Source organism: Giraffa tippelskirchi, chromosome 5 (genome assembly GCF_054371585.1).
Source record: "Giraffa tippelskirchi isolate mGirTip1 chromosome 5, T2T-mGirTip1v1.2.pri, whole genome shotgun sequence".
Taxonomy (NCBI): Eukaryota; Metazoa; Chordata; class Mammalia; order Artiodactyla; family Giraffidae; genus Giraffa; species Giraffa tippelskirchi.
This window is the reverse complement of record NC_137279.1, coordinates 155565939-155584163: the sequence shown is the minus strand read 5'-3', so window position 1 is coordinate 155584163 and position 18225 is coordinate 155565939. Positions and strand designations below refer to the sequence as shown.

At 41.7% G+C, this 18225-nt stretch overlaps 1 protein-coding gene across 4 annotated transcripts; it reads left to right on the top strand.

Moving 5' to 3' along the window:
- The first annotated feature begins 6744 nt into the window (after positions 1–6744).
- On the top strand, positions 6745–17327 carry LOC145505000 (uncharacterized). Of its 4 annotated transcripts, XR_014052693.1 has the most exons (5): positions 9811–11289; positions 11377–11521; positions 12067–12237; positions 12736–12860; positions 14562–14665. XR_014052693.1 is itself a non-coding variant. In XM_081486615.1 (3 exons), exon 3 carries the CDS (start codon positions 10248–10250, stop codon positions 10908–10910), a length of 663 nt encoding a protein of 220 aa, XP_081342741.1. In that variant the 5' UTR covers positions 6745–6895; positions 7667–7719; positions 9966–10247; the 3' UTR covers positions 10911–13309. The 4 variants fall into 4 exon arrangements, 2 of the variants coding, with proteins under 2 accessions (XP_081342741.1, XP_081342740.1); XM_081486615.1 differs by lacking the exon at positions 14562–14665 and adding exons at positions 6745–6895; positions 7667–7719 and having other exon boundaries at positions 9966–13309; XR_014052692.1 differs by lacking the exon at positions 12736–12860 and adding an exon at positions 9545–9649 and having other exon boundaries at positions 9966–12237; positions 14562–17327.
- Positions 17328–18225: the final 898 nt, after the last annotated feature.

Sequence of the window (18225 nt, the reverse complement as noted above, 5' to 3'; positions counted from 1 at the left end):
GAAAAATATTGAAGTAAAACTTTTTTAATACTAAAAAAAAAGTAAGTGAAAAGGGAACCCACAGAATGGGAGAAAAATATTTGCAAATCATATATCTGATAAGGGTTTAATATCTAAAATATATAAGAACTTCTACGACTCAATAATATTTATATAAACTGAAAGTTGCTCAGTCTTGTCCAACTCTTTTGCAACCCCATGGACTATACAGTCCATGGAATTCTCCAGGCCAGAATACTGGAGCGGGTAGTCTTTCCCTTCTCCAGGGGATCTTCCTGACCCAGGGATCAAACCCAGGTCTCCCACATTGCAGGCAGATTCTTTACTAGCTGAGCCACAAGGGAAGTCCCAATAAAAGACAAATAAACTAATTTTAAAAATGCTCAGCATCATTAGTCATTAGGAAATGCAATGCAAAATCACAGTGAATATCACTTCATACCTATACAGATGACTATTAAACAAATAAACAAAAAACAAAAAATGGAAATAACAGGTGCTGGCAAGGATGTGGAGAAATTGGAACCCTCATATACGGCTGTTAAGAATGTAAATGTAAAATGGTGCAGTCTCTCTGGAAAACAATTTGGCAGTTCCTCAAGACGTTAAATATATAATTACCAGCAATTCTACTCCTAGCATATACTCTAAAGAATTGAAAAGAGGGACTAAAAGAGGTATTATTGTATGCCAATGTTTATTGCAGCACTATTCACAATAGCCAAAAGGTGGAAACAAACCAAGTGTCCATCAACAGATGAATGAACAAAATGTGGTACATACATATAATAGAATAATATCCAGCCATTAAAACGAATGAAGCTCTGGTACATATTACAACCTGGGTGAACCTTGAAATAAGCCAGACGAAAGGACAAAGGTTGTAGAAAATACATAGTGACAGAGAGAAGATTAGTGTTTATCAGCGGCTGGAGGGAGGAGTAATGGGAAGTTATTGCTTGATGGGTACAGAGTGCCTGTTTGGGGTAATGGAAAAGTTTTGGAAATAGATAATGGTAGTGATTGCACAACACTGTGAATAATTAATGCCACTAAATTGTGCACTTAAAATGGTTAATATAGCATATTTTGTGTTATGCTCATTTCACCACAATAAAAAATTCCCTTATTGAACTGTTGTGGTTTGTCAACCCTCCATCTGATTTTCCAGCATCTTATCCTCCTCCTTTGAGTCCTCTGACCTAATGTTTGATACTGCCCACTTCTCTCTCAATTGCCTGAAGCCTTTCTCCTCTGTGTTGTAAACCTGGCACCTTGGCAACAGCTGTGGACGCACCAACCAGCCCTGATGATGGCCCACCCATACAATGTGACAAAACTGTTGTCATGGAACATAGGGCATTAGGGAAAAAACTTTAATAATATGAATACAAGAATACATATGTACGAAAAGTATATTAAATAAAAGTTCTAGAAAGCACATGTAAACCATATTTGATAGCTTGAGAAATTTGTCCAGGGCTTCCCTAGTGTCTCAGTGGTAAAGAATCCACCTGCCAAAGCAGGAGACACAGGTTCAATCCCAGGTCCAGGAAGATCCCACGTGCCTTGGAACAACTAAACTCGAGCACAACTATTGAGCCTGTGCTCTAGAGCCCAGGAGCCACAACTATGGAAACCTACATGCCTGAGAGCCCAGGCTCCAAAGAGAAGCCACTGCAATGAGAAGTCCATTCACCGCAACTAGAGAGTAGCCCCTGCTCCCTGCAACCGGAGAAAAGCCCTGAGCAGCAACAAAGACCCAACACAGTCAAAAATTTAAAAATAAAAACATTATAGAAACTTTTCCAGAAAGATGAACTTTCTTAGGGATCACCTTCCTCAATGGTTTTGGGAACAAAGCATCTTGACTTCTTGAAGCAAACTGCCCCTCAAGAATTAGGCCACAAAGACTGGGTCTCTTTAAAAGATGCTGATCCTTTAATGTCCTCTTGTTTTCCTAAGTTTAGCAAAATGTATGATTGATTACTTGGCTTTTCATAATCACATCAATCCTGAAGGATATTTTTTTTGTGGACCAGGACTTTCTTTTATAAATTGAGATTATTAACATAATAGACCCCCCTGCCACTGCCCCACCATTCTATTCTATATGTTTGCTCAATTGTTGAGGGAGAGGAGAACTCAAACTAGGGTTTTTTTGCTTTGGGGGACTAGATACAATTTTGTGTCTGTTTTTTAAAAGTCATACTTTAAAATGTACTTAATGTAAAATCATGTATACCACTGGTGGCTCAGTGGATAAGAATCCATCTGTCAATGCAGGGGACGCAGGTTCAATCCCTGGTCCTGGAAGATTCCAGGAGCAACTAAGCCCACGAGCCACAACTACTGAGCGCACATGCTGCAACTACTGAAGCCCACACTCCTAGAGTCTATGCTCCATAACAAGGGAAATAATCTTGAGAAATAACAAGAGAAACCACAGCAATGAGAAGCTGGCACATTGCAAGGAAGAGTAGTCCCCTCTCACCACAACCAGAGAAAGCCAGTGTACAACAACAAATACCCAGCACAACCATAAATAAATAAATTAATTAAATAAAAGGAATTCTTAAAAAAAAAAAAAAAGCGAGTTGGGGCTTTGGTGTCCTACATTCCATGTTGGCTCTGCCCCTACCATGGGTCTTGGACAAGTGTGCCTTCCACCTCTCCCAGCACTGCTGTTCTCATCTGTAAAGGGGGGAGTGTGACACCTACCTCCAAGGACTGTGGGCTTCCCTGGTGGCTAAGAAGATAAAGAATTCGGCTGGAATGTGGGAGACCTCGGTTCAATCCCTGGGTCAGGAAGATCCCTTGGAGAAGGGAATGGCAACCCACTCCAATATTCTTGCCTGGAAAATCCCATGAATGGTGGAACCTGGTAGGCTACAGTCCATGAGGTCGCAAAGAGTTGGACACAACTGAGCAACTTCACTTTCTTTCTTTCACTTTAAATAAAAGAAGGTATGAGAGGCACCCAGCACGGTGCCTGGCACAGAGCAGGTACCCAAGAGGATGAGCTTACATAATCTGTTACAGAGAAGCCATGAACACCCACAGGCCTCCCCATGACATTTTCCCCAGTGAACAGCCCGTGATTATTTCTCCTTTCTCTGTAGTACTTCATGAAGTATTTTCATGAGAATATAGTCCAAGCTGTAGCCATTTTATACATACACAAGTTTTGATCAAATAAACTCTAAGCCCTTGGGAAGCAGAGGCAATATTGTGAATTCTTGCCACACTCAGAGCCTGATGAAGCCACATTTGTAATGAGGTTGGGAAAAACGCTTGTTAAATTGAATGGCTGAGAAGCAATTTGGGGCTCTGGGAAAGGCAACGGACTTATTGCCATAAGACTTAAGTTCTAATCCTGTTTTAACATGTGCGAGCGTTATGACATTGAACAAGACACTGCAAGGCAACTCTGATCATCAGATTTTTAAAAAAAATTTTATATTTTGGCATGTGGCATGTGGGATCTTAGTTCCTCGACCTGGGAGTCTTAACCACTGGTTTGCCAGGGAAGTCCCTTAGTTTCTAAATTGATATAGTATGTCAGCCGAATTTCAGTGGATTGAATGTCTCCAACAAATTTATATGTTGAAATCCTAACTTTCATATGATGATATTAGGAGGTGGGGCCTTTGGGAGGTGATTAGGTCATAAGGATAGAGCCCTCAGAATGGGTTTAGTGCCCTTGTTAAATGGACTCCAGAGAGCTCTGTCGTCCTCATTCCACCACCGGAGGAGACAATGAGAAGGTAGTCCACAACCAGGAAGAAAGTTCTCACCAGAACCTGCTCCTGCTGACACCTTGACCTCAAGACACCTCCGGAACCGTGAGAGATAAATTTTTATTGTTTATAAGCCACTCAGTCTTTGGTACTTTGTTAGAGCCACCTGAACTAAGACACGAACCTACCTTCGGGACAGAATTGCAGAGATTCACATGTGATGACACCACGCATATGAAAGTGCTTGGTAATTTCCAATTTATTTTCCTTATGATAGGGTGGAAATAAAAAGGGGTGCAGGATGTGGAACCTGCTAGGTGTTAATCATTTACAATCAGGCCATTGTACCAATCAATTAATCAGTTACACCTAAAGTTAATGCTATTTGCAACCTACTGAAAGGATGAGGAGATGGACAGATTTTAATGGTAAATTCTTAAGTACACAAAGGCTTATACTCAAAACTCCCATTAGCAATAACACAGGAGTTATGCCTGCCAGGCCCACTGAGAGCTGAATGTGATCCATAATCTATCTTACTTAACGTCATCAGTTTCCCCATAGCCCCTTCAAACAATCAGATGCCAGTGAAATGCCATAAGTGGAAATAATAGCATTGATTTAGGAGAATATTGACAGTCTATTTCAATGAAGCTTTCCAACCTGAAAAGCCTATAGATATTTTGAAATCTTGATGTGCCTGTGCACATTTATTTGTTTTTATTTCTTAAAAGAGAAAGGCAATCTTTTAATGTTGAGAAAGTACTAGAAGGGGATAATGCATACATGCAAGCTAAGTCACTTCCGTCATGTCTGACTCTTTGCGACCCTATGGACTGCAGCCCACCAGGCTTCTCCAGGCAAGAATGAGATTATCCAGGCAAGAATATTGGAGTTGTTTGCCAGGCTGTTCTCCAAGAAGGGGATAATATATTTATATAAGTACATAAGCTAAAATATTTACCCCAATACTAGATTTTTTCCCTTTCTTATTATCATATAAAAACTGATTACATTTGTTGAAACTTTTATATATTAAACAATCTTTCATACTATCTTTGGCTTGTGAGAAACGAACAAGCCAAAAGAAATTTGAGAATGTTATTGATAACATAAGCACAAATATAATTTCTCTCCAATTTTTACCCCACATTCCTCCAGTTATCAACTCCTATCTCATCTTCCTTTAAACATCTAGTATCTGCTCCTTTCCTTCTTGTGCCATCATGCTTTGGCTCTGGCTCTTTTAATGCAGGCCCAGACTGAGACAGTGACTTCCTAAATGGTCTTCCTTTTTTAAATCTCATGATTTTTCAATCCATTCTACTTCTTTCAAAGTAGAATCTTGCATATTCTACTTTTCATAGAATGTAAAACTTTGAGGGCAGGGACCATGCCCTCTATTTCCTTATATTGTAGACACAGTGATCATATTTCTTGAGCAGAAAAATCTAGACACATGATCTGACAAGCATATTTGTAGAGAAAAAGAAGCAGAAATCTAAAATTGGACCCTTTTCTCCAAACCTGTGGTTATTTTATCTAATAGATTCATTCTAACATAATACATTCTGCATCATATATATATACGCACATGGGTCGATCTCTTTAGAACAGAGATTGTCAACTGGCAGACCAAAGCTCAGATATAACTCATGGTAATTTTTTTTTGTCTAGCACTTACAAAAATAAATTTGAATTGATTGCCAAGATTTAAAAATTGCTGATTTCACATAAAAAAATTGAAGCTTTGAGAAATCTGAAGATCTGAGAAGACTGGGTTTTTAGAAATCAACTTAAGCTCCAGTCCACCCAAGATGGGGAAACCTAATAAAGCTGAAAAACCCAAAGCAGACTACACTTTTAGTATATGGATAAACAAGATAAAACCTGCTGCACAGGAAAGGACAACAATGAAACTTGCTTGTCTGGACCTCAGCACTTGAGAGAAAATATATATAGCCAAGTACCAAGGAGAGTATTGCTATAAATTATCAAAAGATAAATACATATACATATATTTTAACATGTATATCTTTTGATAATTTATACCCACAAGCTGATAACCCCACAAATGTGTCTGTAGCTCAATTCACCCTACTTTTGTAGTTCAAAACAAGTAGCGATATTCTCAGTCCTGGATAAGTAGTTGTCCCAAGCAAATAGTAAAAATAAACACAAATGATCTCTGAATGAATGCAACGTCAATCTATAGTTCAAAGAATTCCTATAGGCAAAATCCACAGAATATGAATTCAGAGTCAAAATCCATAAAACACACAAGTAAATGAGGCACAGACATTAAAAGGCAACAGAACAGATGACACAGATCAGACCTGCAAAACGCTCACTTATAGAATGTCAAGGAACAGAACATAGAATATTTACTAATGATTCATTCAAATATTTTTGAATACCTTCTATTTTCCAGGTAATGTGCTAAACCCTAAGGAGAAAGCAGCTAACAAAATAAATACCCTGGCTCTCAAGACTGTTACTACATTTTAGGAGAGACAAGTAACTAAAATATGTAGTATGGCATGCATGCATGTTAAGTCACTTCAGTCGTGTCTGACTCCTTGCAACCCTATGGATTATAGCCCACCAAGTTCCTCTATCCATGAGATTTTCCAAGCAGGGAATACTGGAGAGGGTTGCCATGCCCTTCTGCAGGAGATCTTCCCAACCCAGGGATCGAGCCCGCGTATCCTGCATTGCAGGTGGATTCTTTACCACTGAGCCACCAGGGAAGCCCATGTAGTATGGCAGGTGGTAGGAAAAAGAAGAAGAAGAAAAAAAACCCTAGGAGAGAGATAAGGAGTACTACAGTAGAGGCTGTCTCACTGTCCTTAGAGTGACATGGGGATTAGCTCTGGGTGTCAGGGATGACCTGAGAGTCCTGGTTTTTTTGTGTGGCTGACATAAACAGAGGACACAGGCACAATGGAGTTATGATGGTCTCAAGGCAGACATGGTGGTTATTAACTGCACTGTGAGCATGGGTGCTATGGAGGGAGAATGCTCTTCACAAAAGCAGTAGAGTCCTAAGCCTCTCTTTTCACTCCTGATAATGCTTATGTAAGCATCAGAGAAGAAATGTGCTTATCTAAAGCACAGGTTACTCCAGGCATCCCTCTTGCTTCCTGCTGATGGAGGTATAGAAGTCAGGGCAAAGACTGACTTTGTTTCAAGAAAATAAAGCCAATAGAAATGCGTGAGAAACTATACAGAATGGACCAAAAGAATTTCTAGGAATGAAAAAATGATAGAAATTTTAAACTCATGTTCAGAAGGATTCAATACAGCTGAAGAATTAGTAAATTGCCAATTAGATCCTAAAATATTATCCAAATGCAGACACCAAATATGAAAGAGAGATTGCCAGACTTGGGCAATAGAATTAGAAGGTATAGGGGAGTTCTCTGGCAGTCCAGGGGTTAGGACTCTAAGCTTTCATTGCCAAAGGTCAGGGTTTAGTCCTTGGGTAGGGGAATTAAGATCCTGCAAGCCGTATATCGAAGGTAATAAATAAACAAAAGGTCTAATAAACATGTAATCAGAATTCTTTAAGGAGACAGCAAAAATGAGGGAAAGGAGTGACTCCTCTGGTGGTCTGGAGGTTGGGGCTTTGACTTCCAGTACGGAGCTAGCGGGTGGGTGCAGGTTTGTGGACAAAAAAAACAAGACATAAAAAAACAGAGGCAGTTTTGTGGCCAGTTCAATAAAGACTTTTCTAAAACAAAAATGAGGGAAAGGAAATATTCAAAGAAATAATAGCTGAGAACTTTCCTGAATTGTTGAAAGTCATTAGCTACCTGGTCACAGTAGACACTTGAGTTTTGTCTAATTAATAGTTTTTCTTAAACCACCATCTATGAAACATGTTTTTGGACTTACTGAAACTCTTGAATTTGTTTTTCTGATAGGAAACTGAAGTGATGTCTGGGCATGCACCAGTATTAAAGCCATTCTCTTTAAGGTAAAGAAGGGAAATTTTCTCACGATCAAACTTACCAATGATAATTATACCCCAATCTTAACTGTAATGGACACAATAGTAACTACCAATGGGTTTGGATAATTCTTTGCAGCTTTCATTTCAACATGGTTTTAGAATATTTCCTTTGCAAATTTTTCTATCTTTTGTTTTCCTTCCCCAGGAATGATTTTGAGGGTCTACCGAAAAGAGTACCCATCATTGGGTTAAATGGTGGGATCCAATTTCATCATAACCTCAGAGGCTGCATAAATCCCTTTCTCTGTTTGCTTTGAGAATAAGGTCCAAACTTTTAAGCATGAAACAAGAAGCTATTTCTTAGGCCATCAGGGTTTTGTACAGGAAATTCCCCCTTGTCCTTCTCATTGTGCTTCCCATCCTTTTTCAGTACTCTCCACTAACCTCCTCCCACCTAAAATCTGTCAGTCTCAAAAAGTCTACTGGTCTTTCATGACTCTCTTCAAACTGGACATCTGGCTACTCAAAACTTTCTCTGACAACATTTAGGGCACCTTGTGCTTCAGAGCGTTCATCTCTCTATCCAGGCATGTCTGGCATGTGATGGGTACTCAATAAATTCTTGGTGAATTAATGGTATAGAAAATCTGGGAAAACACTGGGCGGGGAGGAAGGGGGAAGTCAAGCTTAAAAGGTCAGTGTAAGGCAATCTTTATCCTTGGTCTCAGAAATACCACTGGTAGGAAATTTACCTAGGTAAATAATTGAGAATGTACTCAAAGATCTAGCTACAAGGCTCATACTTTATTACTGTTTCACTAGCAAAATCCTGGGCACAATTTTAAGTCCTTCAATTGGGCTTTGGCTAAATGAATGCATAAAGGAATACTAAATAGCTATTTTAAAACAAGTATGGAAAATATTTAGTGGCATGTCATGATATTTTATTCAAAGAAAAAAGGTTGTTCAAGGAAAAAAGCAGTGTGTTCAGTCTGATTACATATAATGCCTTACATCAAATTGTCAACAATATTTTCTGGGTATCAGATTCCAATTATTTTTCTTCTTTCTGATTCTGAAAAAAAAATTCTAAGTTTTCACAATGAGTACTAATAATTTTTATGATTTTTAACAAGGAGGGTTTCTGTTTTTAAAGGACCTTTCACAGTTCTACAACTTCCCTTTGGAGCTCCAACTCTACTAAGAGACCATTCATATTCCCAGCATTCCAAGGTACCCAAGGGAGAGGGCTGTCCAGATATTTTAGCCTCATTTCATAAAATGGAGCTTTGGAAAGGAAAAACATCTGCTCCAGTGAGTAGTGATTTTAAAACCCAGGCAAACAGAGTGGCCAATTCCCAAGATTTTATGATGTTTTAAGATTTTATGAAGTTAGAAAACTTCCATTAGCCTGTTTCACTTTTCAAGATAGACTCTCCTGAAAATCCTGTGCTGATTCTTAAATGATTTGCCATGGATGGACTCTATCCCATCCAGGATAGAATCCTAAAGCTAGCATATTCTCTCTTACTTTAATCTACACTTGCTTGGACATTCCACAGCCAGAAACACACACACACACACACACACGCACACACACACACACACATACACACACACGGACTTCTGGGCTGCAGCTACTCCCCAAGTTACCAAAGGGGGCCAGCCCTGGCCAACAGAGGCCCAGGAGCTGGGGGTTCCCCTCTCCAGGGGCGCAGGGGCTGTGAGCCCAGTGACTCGACTTCCTCCTCTAGCCTTCCTGGAGGTCCCCGCCCACTTCACTGCCACCAGGTCACTGAGGAAGTCACGTTCTGGCCTCCAGCTGTTCTGAAGCTTCTGAAGGAAAAGCGGGGCGTTGGGGGTGGGGTGGGGGTGGTGAAATGGAAAGAGCCCTTGTAGGGGCCAAGAGACAAAGCCATAGCTTGGTGTCTGTCACTAATTGAAGAGTGGTTTGGTAAGTGATCATCCGTTGAGTGGATTAAATCTTTCATTTCTCAGAAAAGGGTTTGACCTAGAATGACTGCGTCCCCCCTTCAGTGCTGACGAGGGTGAGTGCCCCGAGGTCCCAGGGAGCGCTGCAAAGAGAGAGAATTTACATGTGCTGAATTAACATGTAAAAGACTGTTTTATTTAATCCTCCAGCAACTCCATATGCTAGGTGTCCCAGATTCCGATACACAGTCTGAAAATAGAGGCACAAGGGCTGAGAAATGCTTTCCAACTTTTTCCACTTCGTGATATACACGGAAAACATTTTTCTTTTTCAACAGCACAGTAGGGAGAATGTGTGAGCGCCAACCAGAAGCAAACTGTCCCCGTCACCTTGGGAAGAGGGGTTCCAGTTCTCAGTGTACCTGTCCCACCTGTTAGCTGTTTTCTGCTCACTGGAATGAAAGCCACGAAGCGCTTGATTCAAGAGAAATAAGATGTATCTGATTCAAGACAGCCCTAGATTTGAGTGGCAGCTCTGCCCTCTTCGACTGGGCAGATCGAGAAAGTAACTTGATGTTTTGGAGTCTATTTCCCCACCTCAAAGTGAAGCTCATGACAGTATGCACGTCACAAAGAGTGACGTAAGTAGTGAATGTGAACAATTTATCCCCGAGCTCGTACCCACGGACCTCTTAGAAGTGCAGCCCTCGCAGCGCGTCTCCAGTCCCCGCTCCCTGCGCCAAGCCCGGCGCGGGGCTCGGTGGAGCGCCGCGCGGCCCCGGGCTGCGCGGGCGCAGGCAGGCGGGGCCGGCGGCCGGGGAGGTTCCGGGTTTCAGCGCAGACATCTGCGTACCCCGCCGGCTGCGTCACCACCCGAAAGGGCAGCCGGGCTGGCGGGGGCGGCCGCGGCGCCGCTGGAAGCCCCGGTGCTCTTACGGAAAGTGCGAGCCCGGAGTTCCCAGCCGCGATCGATGCGGCGAGCCGCGTCCCCCAGCGTCGTCTCGGGCGGCCGTTCCCGCTCGCGCTCCGGCCCGTCGCAGAGTCCCAGGAAGCGCGCGGCGGTGGCCACTGCCCGAGAGAGGGGGCAGCCCCCACGGCGAAGCGAAGCCGGGGCCACCGGAGCTCCGCTCTCCCGACCGCGCCCCCGCGCCTCGCAGTACCCTGGGGGGTGGAGGCGGGGGCGCGGAGTTGGCACTGTGGAAGCCTTCCCCACTTCTTTCCACCCCTGGACGCCCGCCCTACTCGCCCCATTGCACAATTCCTGCCGTGGAACTGCCGCGTGACTAGGACGGAGCCCAAAAAATGTTTCCCAGGTTTCCCTGGCCGAAAAAGGAGCGGTTGGGTGTCCCGCCCTGTCCCTGGGAGCCCTTTCAATTGCATTTTTTCGGGTGACTGGGTTGCCCTTTAAAATCAGAGGTTGCCCTTTACAAAGAAAAATTCACTAGCCGGCTGGCGTGCCCACTTGGTTGGCGCCGGGTGAAGGCAGCTGGCACGTTTCTTCTCCTCGTGTATTATCTTCAGACAGGAAAAGTGTTTGGATCTCTTTGGGGGAGAATTCAGAAGCTGATTTTAAAGTTGGACGCGGAGTGGATGCTTAAAGGAATTAGAGACAATCTGGAGCTTTCCAAGGATCACGGAGTTAATCAGCGCTGAAGGCGCATAGTAGGTCCTGAATAAATTAGGTAATGAATGAATATTTGGAGAAGGGATTTCAATGGCTGCTTGTGAACCAATGCTTTCATTTTGCAGATGAGGAAACCTATAGAGGTTACGTGGTTTGCCCAAGGTCACCTACATAATTAGTGGTGGAAGGCAGGAATAGAAACTGTCTCAACTGGACGACAGAGGATGAGATGGTTGGATGGCATCACCGACTCAATGGACATGAATTTGAGTAAACTCGGGGAGTTGGTGATGGACAGGGAGGTCTGGCGTGCTGCAGTCCATGGGGTCGCAAAGAGTCGGACATGACTGAGCCACTGAACTGAACTGATCAACTGTTTCAACCCCAAATACTTGTAATTACCAGATGGATGTATTTCCCCTCTTTACGAAAGGAAAATTAATATCTGCAAAGTCTTATTCCACACACACTTACTATCCATCCGAAGCAAGCAAAACAATCCCCAGCGCTAATATATATAGGCAAATGGTTAAATTTGGCAGTGCCAAAGCAAGATAGGCATTTTTGTCTTATTCCCATATGCTGTTAATAATAGCATTTTTTAATCAAACAAAACATGCCAGTGAACAAACAAAACAGTGCTTCCCCAAGATGGTGCAGAAGATACCAGGTTCCCATTGACTCTACTTATGTAAATACAGGGTTTTGGTGTTCTGCGTGGGAACTGCTAGACCCATGAGTGACCATCAGTGTTGTTCAGAGACTGGTCAGCTGGTTTATTCAGGCTTGGAATAGATTTGTTGCTCATTTTTCAGAAAAGACAAGCTGCAATCTGTGAGAACACAAGGGACTTCAATGACAGTCTTGCAGATGGCTGGGCAGCTTGTTGTCTTTGAACTCTCAAGGCTGACCAAGTATACCAAATGTCTAATTTAGGGACCAGAATTGCCAAACAAGTAGATGTGAAGATCAAAGGAATCAAAACTGTAAGTGGCAATCATGAGTAAAACTTGATTCTTTTGTGGGTTGTCAAAAATGGTTTCCATGATGATGATTATGATGTAGTTATAGTAATACAATTTGAGTGCAGATTCTTATCTAAGAAAATGGTGGGTTTTCCAGTGATGGACACAACAGCAGATCACATTATGAAATGTCTCCTTTTATAGGCCATTCAGATACACTCTGAAATGGGGCAGTAGTCTTCTCTAACTCTGTTGTCTTCCCTACTCTTCTGTGCCTCTGATATCTTAAAGGTGGTAAAAAACAAATACAAATTGCTAGAAAAATGTGAAATTCTAGACTTCTAGGTATAATATATTAATTCTGGTTTGATAAACCTACACAATGTTCATGAAATCAAAGCATTATCTCCTAACATTCTAATAAGCCATTCTATTCTTCAGTAATAAAAATGTTGCAATTTTAAAAAAAGCATCATATATTTTTCTCATATAGCAATTTCTAATTTGCCATTTTACTAGGTTATTAGCTGGAATAAAGACTGCTGGGAGAAATACCAATAACCTCAGATATGCAGATGACACCACCCTTATGGCAGAGAGTGAAGAAGAACTAAAGAGCCTCTTGATGAAAGTGAAAGAGGAGAGTGAAAAAGTTGGCTTAAAGCTCAACATTCAGAAAACTAAGATCAGGGCATCTGGTCCCATCATTTCATGGGAAATAGATGGGGAAACAGTGGAAACAGTGTCAGAGTTTATTTTTGGGGGCTCCAAAATCACTGCAGATAGTGATTGCAGCCATGAAATTAAAAGACGCTTACTCCTTGGAAGGAAAGTCATGACCAACCTAGATAGCATATTAAAAAGCAGAGACATTACTTTACCAACAAAGGTCCATCTAGTCAAGGCTATGGTTTTTCCAGTAGTCATGTATGGATGTGAGAGTTAAACTGTGAAGAAAGCTGAGTGCCGAAGAATTGATGCTTTTGAACTGTGGTGTTAGAGAAGATTCTTGAGAGTCCCTTGGACTGCAAGGAGATTCAACCAGTCCACCCTAAAAGAGATCAGTCCTGGGTGTTCACTGGAAGGACTGATGTTGAAGCTGAAACTCCAATACTTTGGCCACCTCATGCGAAGGGTTGACTCACTGGAAAGACCCTGATGCTGGGAAGGACTGGGGGCAGGAGGAGAAGGGGATGACAGAGGATGAGATGGTTGGATTGCATCACTGACTCAATGGACATGAGTTTGGGTAAACTCTGGGAGTTGGTAATGGACAGGGAGGTCTGGCATGCTGCGATTCATGGCGCTGCAAAGAGTAGGACACGACTGAGCAACTGAACTGAACTGAACTGAACTGAGGTCATTAGAGAAAATGCAATTATATTTCTCCTTTTACAGATGAGAAACTGAAGGCTATTGATATTAAGCAATATATGGAGTTTCTGACATGGTCAAAAACAGAACTGAGGATACTGATTTGCCATGTGTTTTACAAAATCATCACCATAGCCTTCATTTCATAACTGTGTGGTTTACACCATGTGTAAGGCATGGTACTTGAAACTGGGAATACGGAAAGGTATAAGAAGTGCTCAAAGATTTTTTATAATCAAACTGGTGATGCAGGCTAGTGCTTCTCAAACTTTAAAATCTATAGGAATCACATTTGTTGTTCAGTCGTTAAGTCGTGTCTGACTCTTTGTGATCCCATAAACTGTAGCACGCCAGGCTTCCCTGTCCTTCACTATCCCCGAGCTTGCTCAAACTCATGTCCATTGAGTCAGTGACACATCCAACCATGCCGCTCTGAAAGAAGAATATCCCCCTCTACTCGCAGGCATATGAGCAAGAGAGAGCAGTCTTCACAGCTTCTTCACCAGGAGTAGATTCCATCCAAAGAAGCCACTAGCAACTCCTCGTCTGTTCACGTTTTATCCTGAGATTGCAGCATTTTAATCACATCTTCATCAGTTCAGTTCAGTCGCTCAGCTGTGTCCAACTCTTTGAGACTCCATGGACTGCAGCACACCAGGCTTCCCTGTCTATCACCAACTCCTGGGGCTTGCTCAAACTCATGTCCATTGAGTTGGTAATGCCATCCAACCATCTCACTCTCTATCATCCCCTTCTCCTCCTGCCTTCAATCTTTCCCAGCATCAGGGTCTTTTCCAATGAGTCAGTTCTTTGAATCAGGTGGCCAAAGTATTGGAGCTGCAGCTTCAGCATCAGTCCTTCCAATGAATATTCAAAATTGATTGATACATGGCTACTGGAAAAACCATAGCTTTGACTAGATGGACTTTTGTCGGTAAAGTAATGTCTCTGCTTTTTACTGTGCTGTCTAGGTTGTCATAGCTTTTCTTCCAAGGAGCAAGCATCTTTTAATTTCATGACTGAAGTCACCATCTGCAGTGATTTTGGAGGCCAAGAAAATAAAGTCTGTCACTGTTTCCATTGTTTCCCCATCTATTTGCCATGGAGTGATGGAACCGGATGCCGTGATCTTAAGTTTTTTTTTTTTTAATTAATTTATTTTTATTGAAGGATAATTGCTATGGTTTTTCCAGTGGTCATGTATGTATGTGAGAGTTGGACTATAAAGAAAGCTGAGCTCAGAAGAATTGATGCTTTTAAAGTGTGGTGTTGGAGAAGACTCTTGAGAGTCCCTTGGACTGCAAGGAGATCCAACCAATCCATCCTAAAGGAGATCAGTCCTGGGTGTTCATTGGAAGGACTGATGTTGAAGCTGAAACTCCAATACTTTGGCCACCTGATGCGAAGAGCTGACTCATTGGAAAAGACCCTGATGCTGGGAAAGATTGAGGGCAGTAGAAGAAGGGGACAACAGAGGATGAGATGGTTGGATGGCATCACCGACTCAATGGACATGGGTTTGGGTGGAGTCCAGGAGTTGGTGATGGACAGGGAGGCCTGGTGTGCTGCGGTCATGGGGTCGCAAGGAGTCGGACACAACTGAGCGACTGAACTGAACTGAATTGCTTTACAGAATTTTGCTGTTTTCTGTCAAACCTCAACATGAATCAGCCATAGGTATACATATATCCCCTCCTTTTTGAAACTCCCTCCCACCTCCCTCCCCACCCCACCCCTCTAGGTTGATACAGAGCCCCTGTTTGAGTTTCCTGAGCCATACAGCAAATTCCTGTTGGCTATCTATTTTACATATGGTAATATAAGGTTCCATGTTACTCTTTCCATACATCTCACCCTCTCCTCCCCTCTCCCCATGTCCATAAGTCTATTCTCTATTGTTTCTCCATTGTTAAAGGATCTTAAGTTTCTTGAATGCTGAGTTTTAAGCCAGCTTTTTCACTCCCCTCTTTCACTTTCATCAAGAGGCTCTTTAGTTCCTCTTAGCTTTCTGCCGTAAGGGTGGTGTCATCTGCCTGTCTGAGGTTATTGATATTTCTCCCAGCAATCTTGATTCCAGCTTGTGTTTCATCCAGCCTGGCATTTTGCATGATGTATTCTGAATATAAATTAAGTAAGCAAGGTGACAATATACAGCCTTGACATACTCATTTCCCAATTTGGAACCAGTCCTTTGTTCCATGTTCAGTTCTAACTGTTGCTTCTTGACCTTCATACATATGTCTCAGGAGGCAGTAAGGTGGTCTGGTATTCCCATCTCTTTAAGAATTTTCCACAGTTTGTTGTGATCCACACAGTCAAATGCTTTAGTGTAGTCAATGAAGCAGAAGTAGATGTTTTTCTGGAATTCTCTTGTTTTTTCTATGATCCAACGGATGTTGGCAATTTGATCCCTGGTGCCTCTGCCTTTTCTAAATGCAGCTTGAACATCTGGAAGTTCCCAGTTCATGTACTGTTGAAGCCTGCTTGGAGAATTTTGAGCATTACTTTGCTAGTGTGTGAGATGAGTACAATTGTGTGGTAGTTTGAACATTCTTTGGCATTGCCTTTCTTTGGGATTGGAATGAAAACTGACCTTTCCCAGTCTTATGGCCACTGCTGAGTTTTCCAAATTTGCTGGCATACTGAGTGCAGCACTTTCACAGCATCATCATCTGGATTTGAAATAGCTCAACTGGAATTCCATCACCTCCACTAGCTTTGTTCATAGTGATGCTTCCTAAGGCCCACTTGACTTTGTACTCCAGGATGTCTGACTCCAGGTGAGTGATCACACCATCGTTTTCATCTGGGTCATTAAGATCTGTTTTGTATAGTAGCTCTGTGTATTCTTGCCACCTCTTCTTAATATCTTCGGCTTCTCTTAGGTCCATACTCTATCTGTCCTTTATTGATCCCATCTTTGCATGAAATGTTCCCTTTGTATCTTAATTTTCTTGAAGTGATCTCTAGTCTTTCCCATTCTATTGTTTTCCTCTATTTCTTTGCACTGATCACTGAGGAAGGCTTTCTTATCACTCCTTGCTATTCTTTGGAACTCTGCATTCAGATGGATATATCTTTCCTTTTCTCCTTTGCCTGTCACTTCTCTTCCTTCCTCAGCTGTTTGTAAGGCCTCCTCAGACAACCATTTTGCCTTTTTGCATTTCTTTTTCTTGGGGATGGTTTGATCACCACCTCCTGTACAATGTCATGCACCTCCAGCCATAGTTCTTCAGGCACTCAATTCTAGTTCTCTTGCTGTTTCCACCATATCTGCAGTTGTTTCCTCCACTGAAGTCTTGAACCCCTCAGAGTCAACCATGAGGGCTGGAATCTGCTGCATCCAGTAGATGAATCTACTTCATCCAAAAAGTCATTGGAATCTACTTCATCCAAAAAGTCAAATGTTTATGTTGATATTTTGACCTTTTCCCATGAATCACAAATGTTCATCATGGCACCTAGAATGGTGAATCCTTTCCAGAAGGTTTTCAATGGACTTTGCCCAGATCCACCAGAAGAATCTCCATCTATGGCAGCTATAGCCTTGTGAAATGCATTTCTTAAATAAGACTTGAGAATCAAAATTACTCCTTGATCCATGGGCTGCAGAATAGATGCTTTTTGTTAGCAGGCCTGAAAATGACATTAATCTCATTGTACATTCCCATCAGAGCTCTTGGGTGATCAGATGCCTTGTCAGTGTTCTATTTTAAAATAAATTTCTTTTTTCTGAGTAGTAGGAATCACACAGAAATCTTGCTAAAGTGCAGATTCTGACTCATTGGTTCTGGAATGGGGCCTGAGATTCAGTTTTGACACTAATATGCCCCAAAGAGTTGCCAGTTCTGCTGGTTCACAGACCACACTTGGAGTAGCAAAGTGTGGGACATATAAATAGAAAGAAAACAGTATAGTAACCTGAAATTTTTGTAACACAGAGAAACAACAGTAAAAGCTTCTTAGCAGGGAAAAACGTATGTTATAAAACTCAAGCTGGTTACTTCTAGGAATGTCCCTCAGACACTCAGAGTATATTTACTGTTATAAAATAGTAACCTATTTTTGTCTCTGAGAGCACAGCATATTAGAAATAATATAAATAGTCCGGCAAGGAGAAAGAAAGGAAGTGATGGCTAGAAATAACATCAAAGGAAGAGACAGAAACAATTTTTTTCAAAAGAACTTAACACTACCATAGCCAACTATTAATATCAATAGTTCTTGAGAACATCAGTGAAACTGTGTGTACAATGAATTTGGAGTCAGGATGTCTTGATTCAAGTTCTGGTCTGCCCTTTAGTAGCTATATATAATACCTTTAGATTTATCTGTAATCTGTTTAGCTTCATTTTCCATATCGGAAAAAATGAGATAATAACTCCAATCTCCCTGGACTGAATATTAAATGCATTGAATAAGATTATAAAGCACTTGACACAGAAGTTCTGAAGAATGTTCAAATTTCACAATGCATTGTAGGTTCAGAAAATGTCAGCGATTTTATTAAGATCAATTCAGTGACAAATAGGTTCTAACCTTACATAAACTATTTCAGAGAATAGAAGAAGCAGGTATCTTCTGTGACAAATTTATGAGGCTGTTAAAATCTAGGTATTATAACCTAATAAGGAC

What these genes read in the sequence shown, in the direction of transcription:
- LOC145505000 (XM_081486615.1), top strand. Translation starts at nt 10,248, where the DNA reads ATGCACGTCACAAAGAGTGACGTAAGTAGTGAATGTGAACAATTTATC.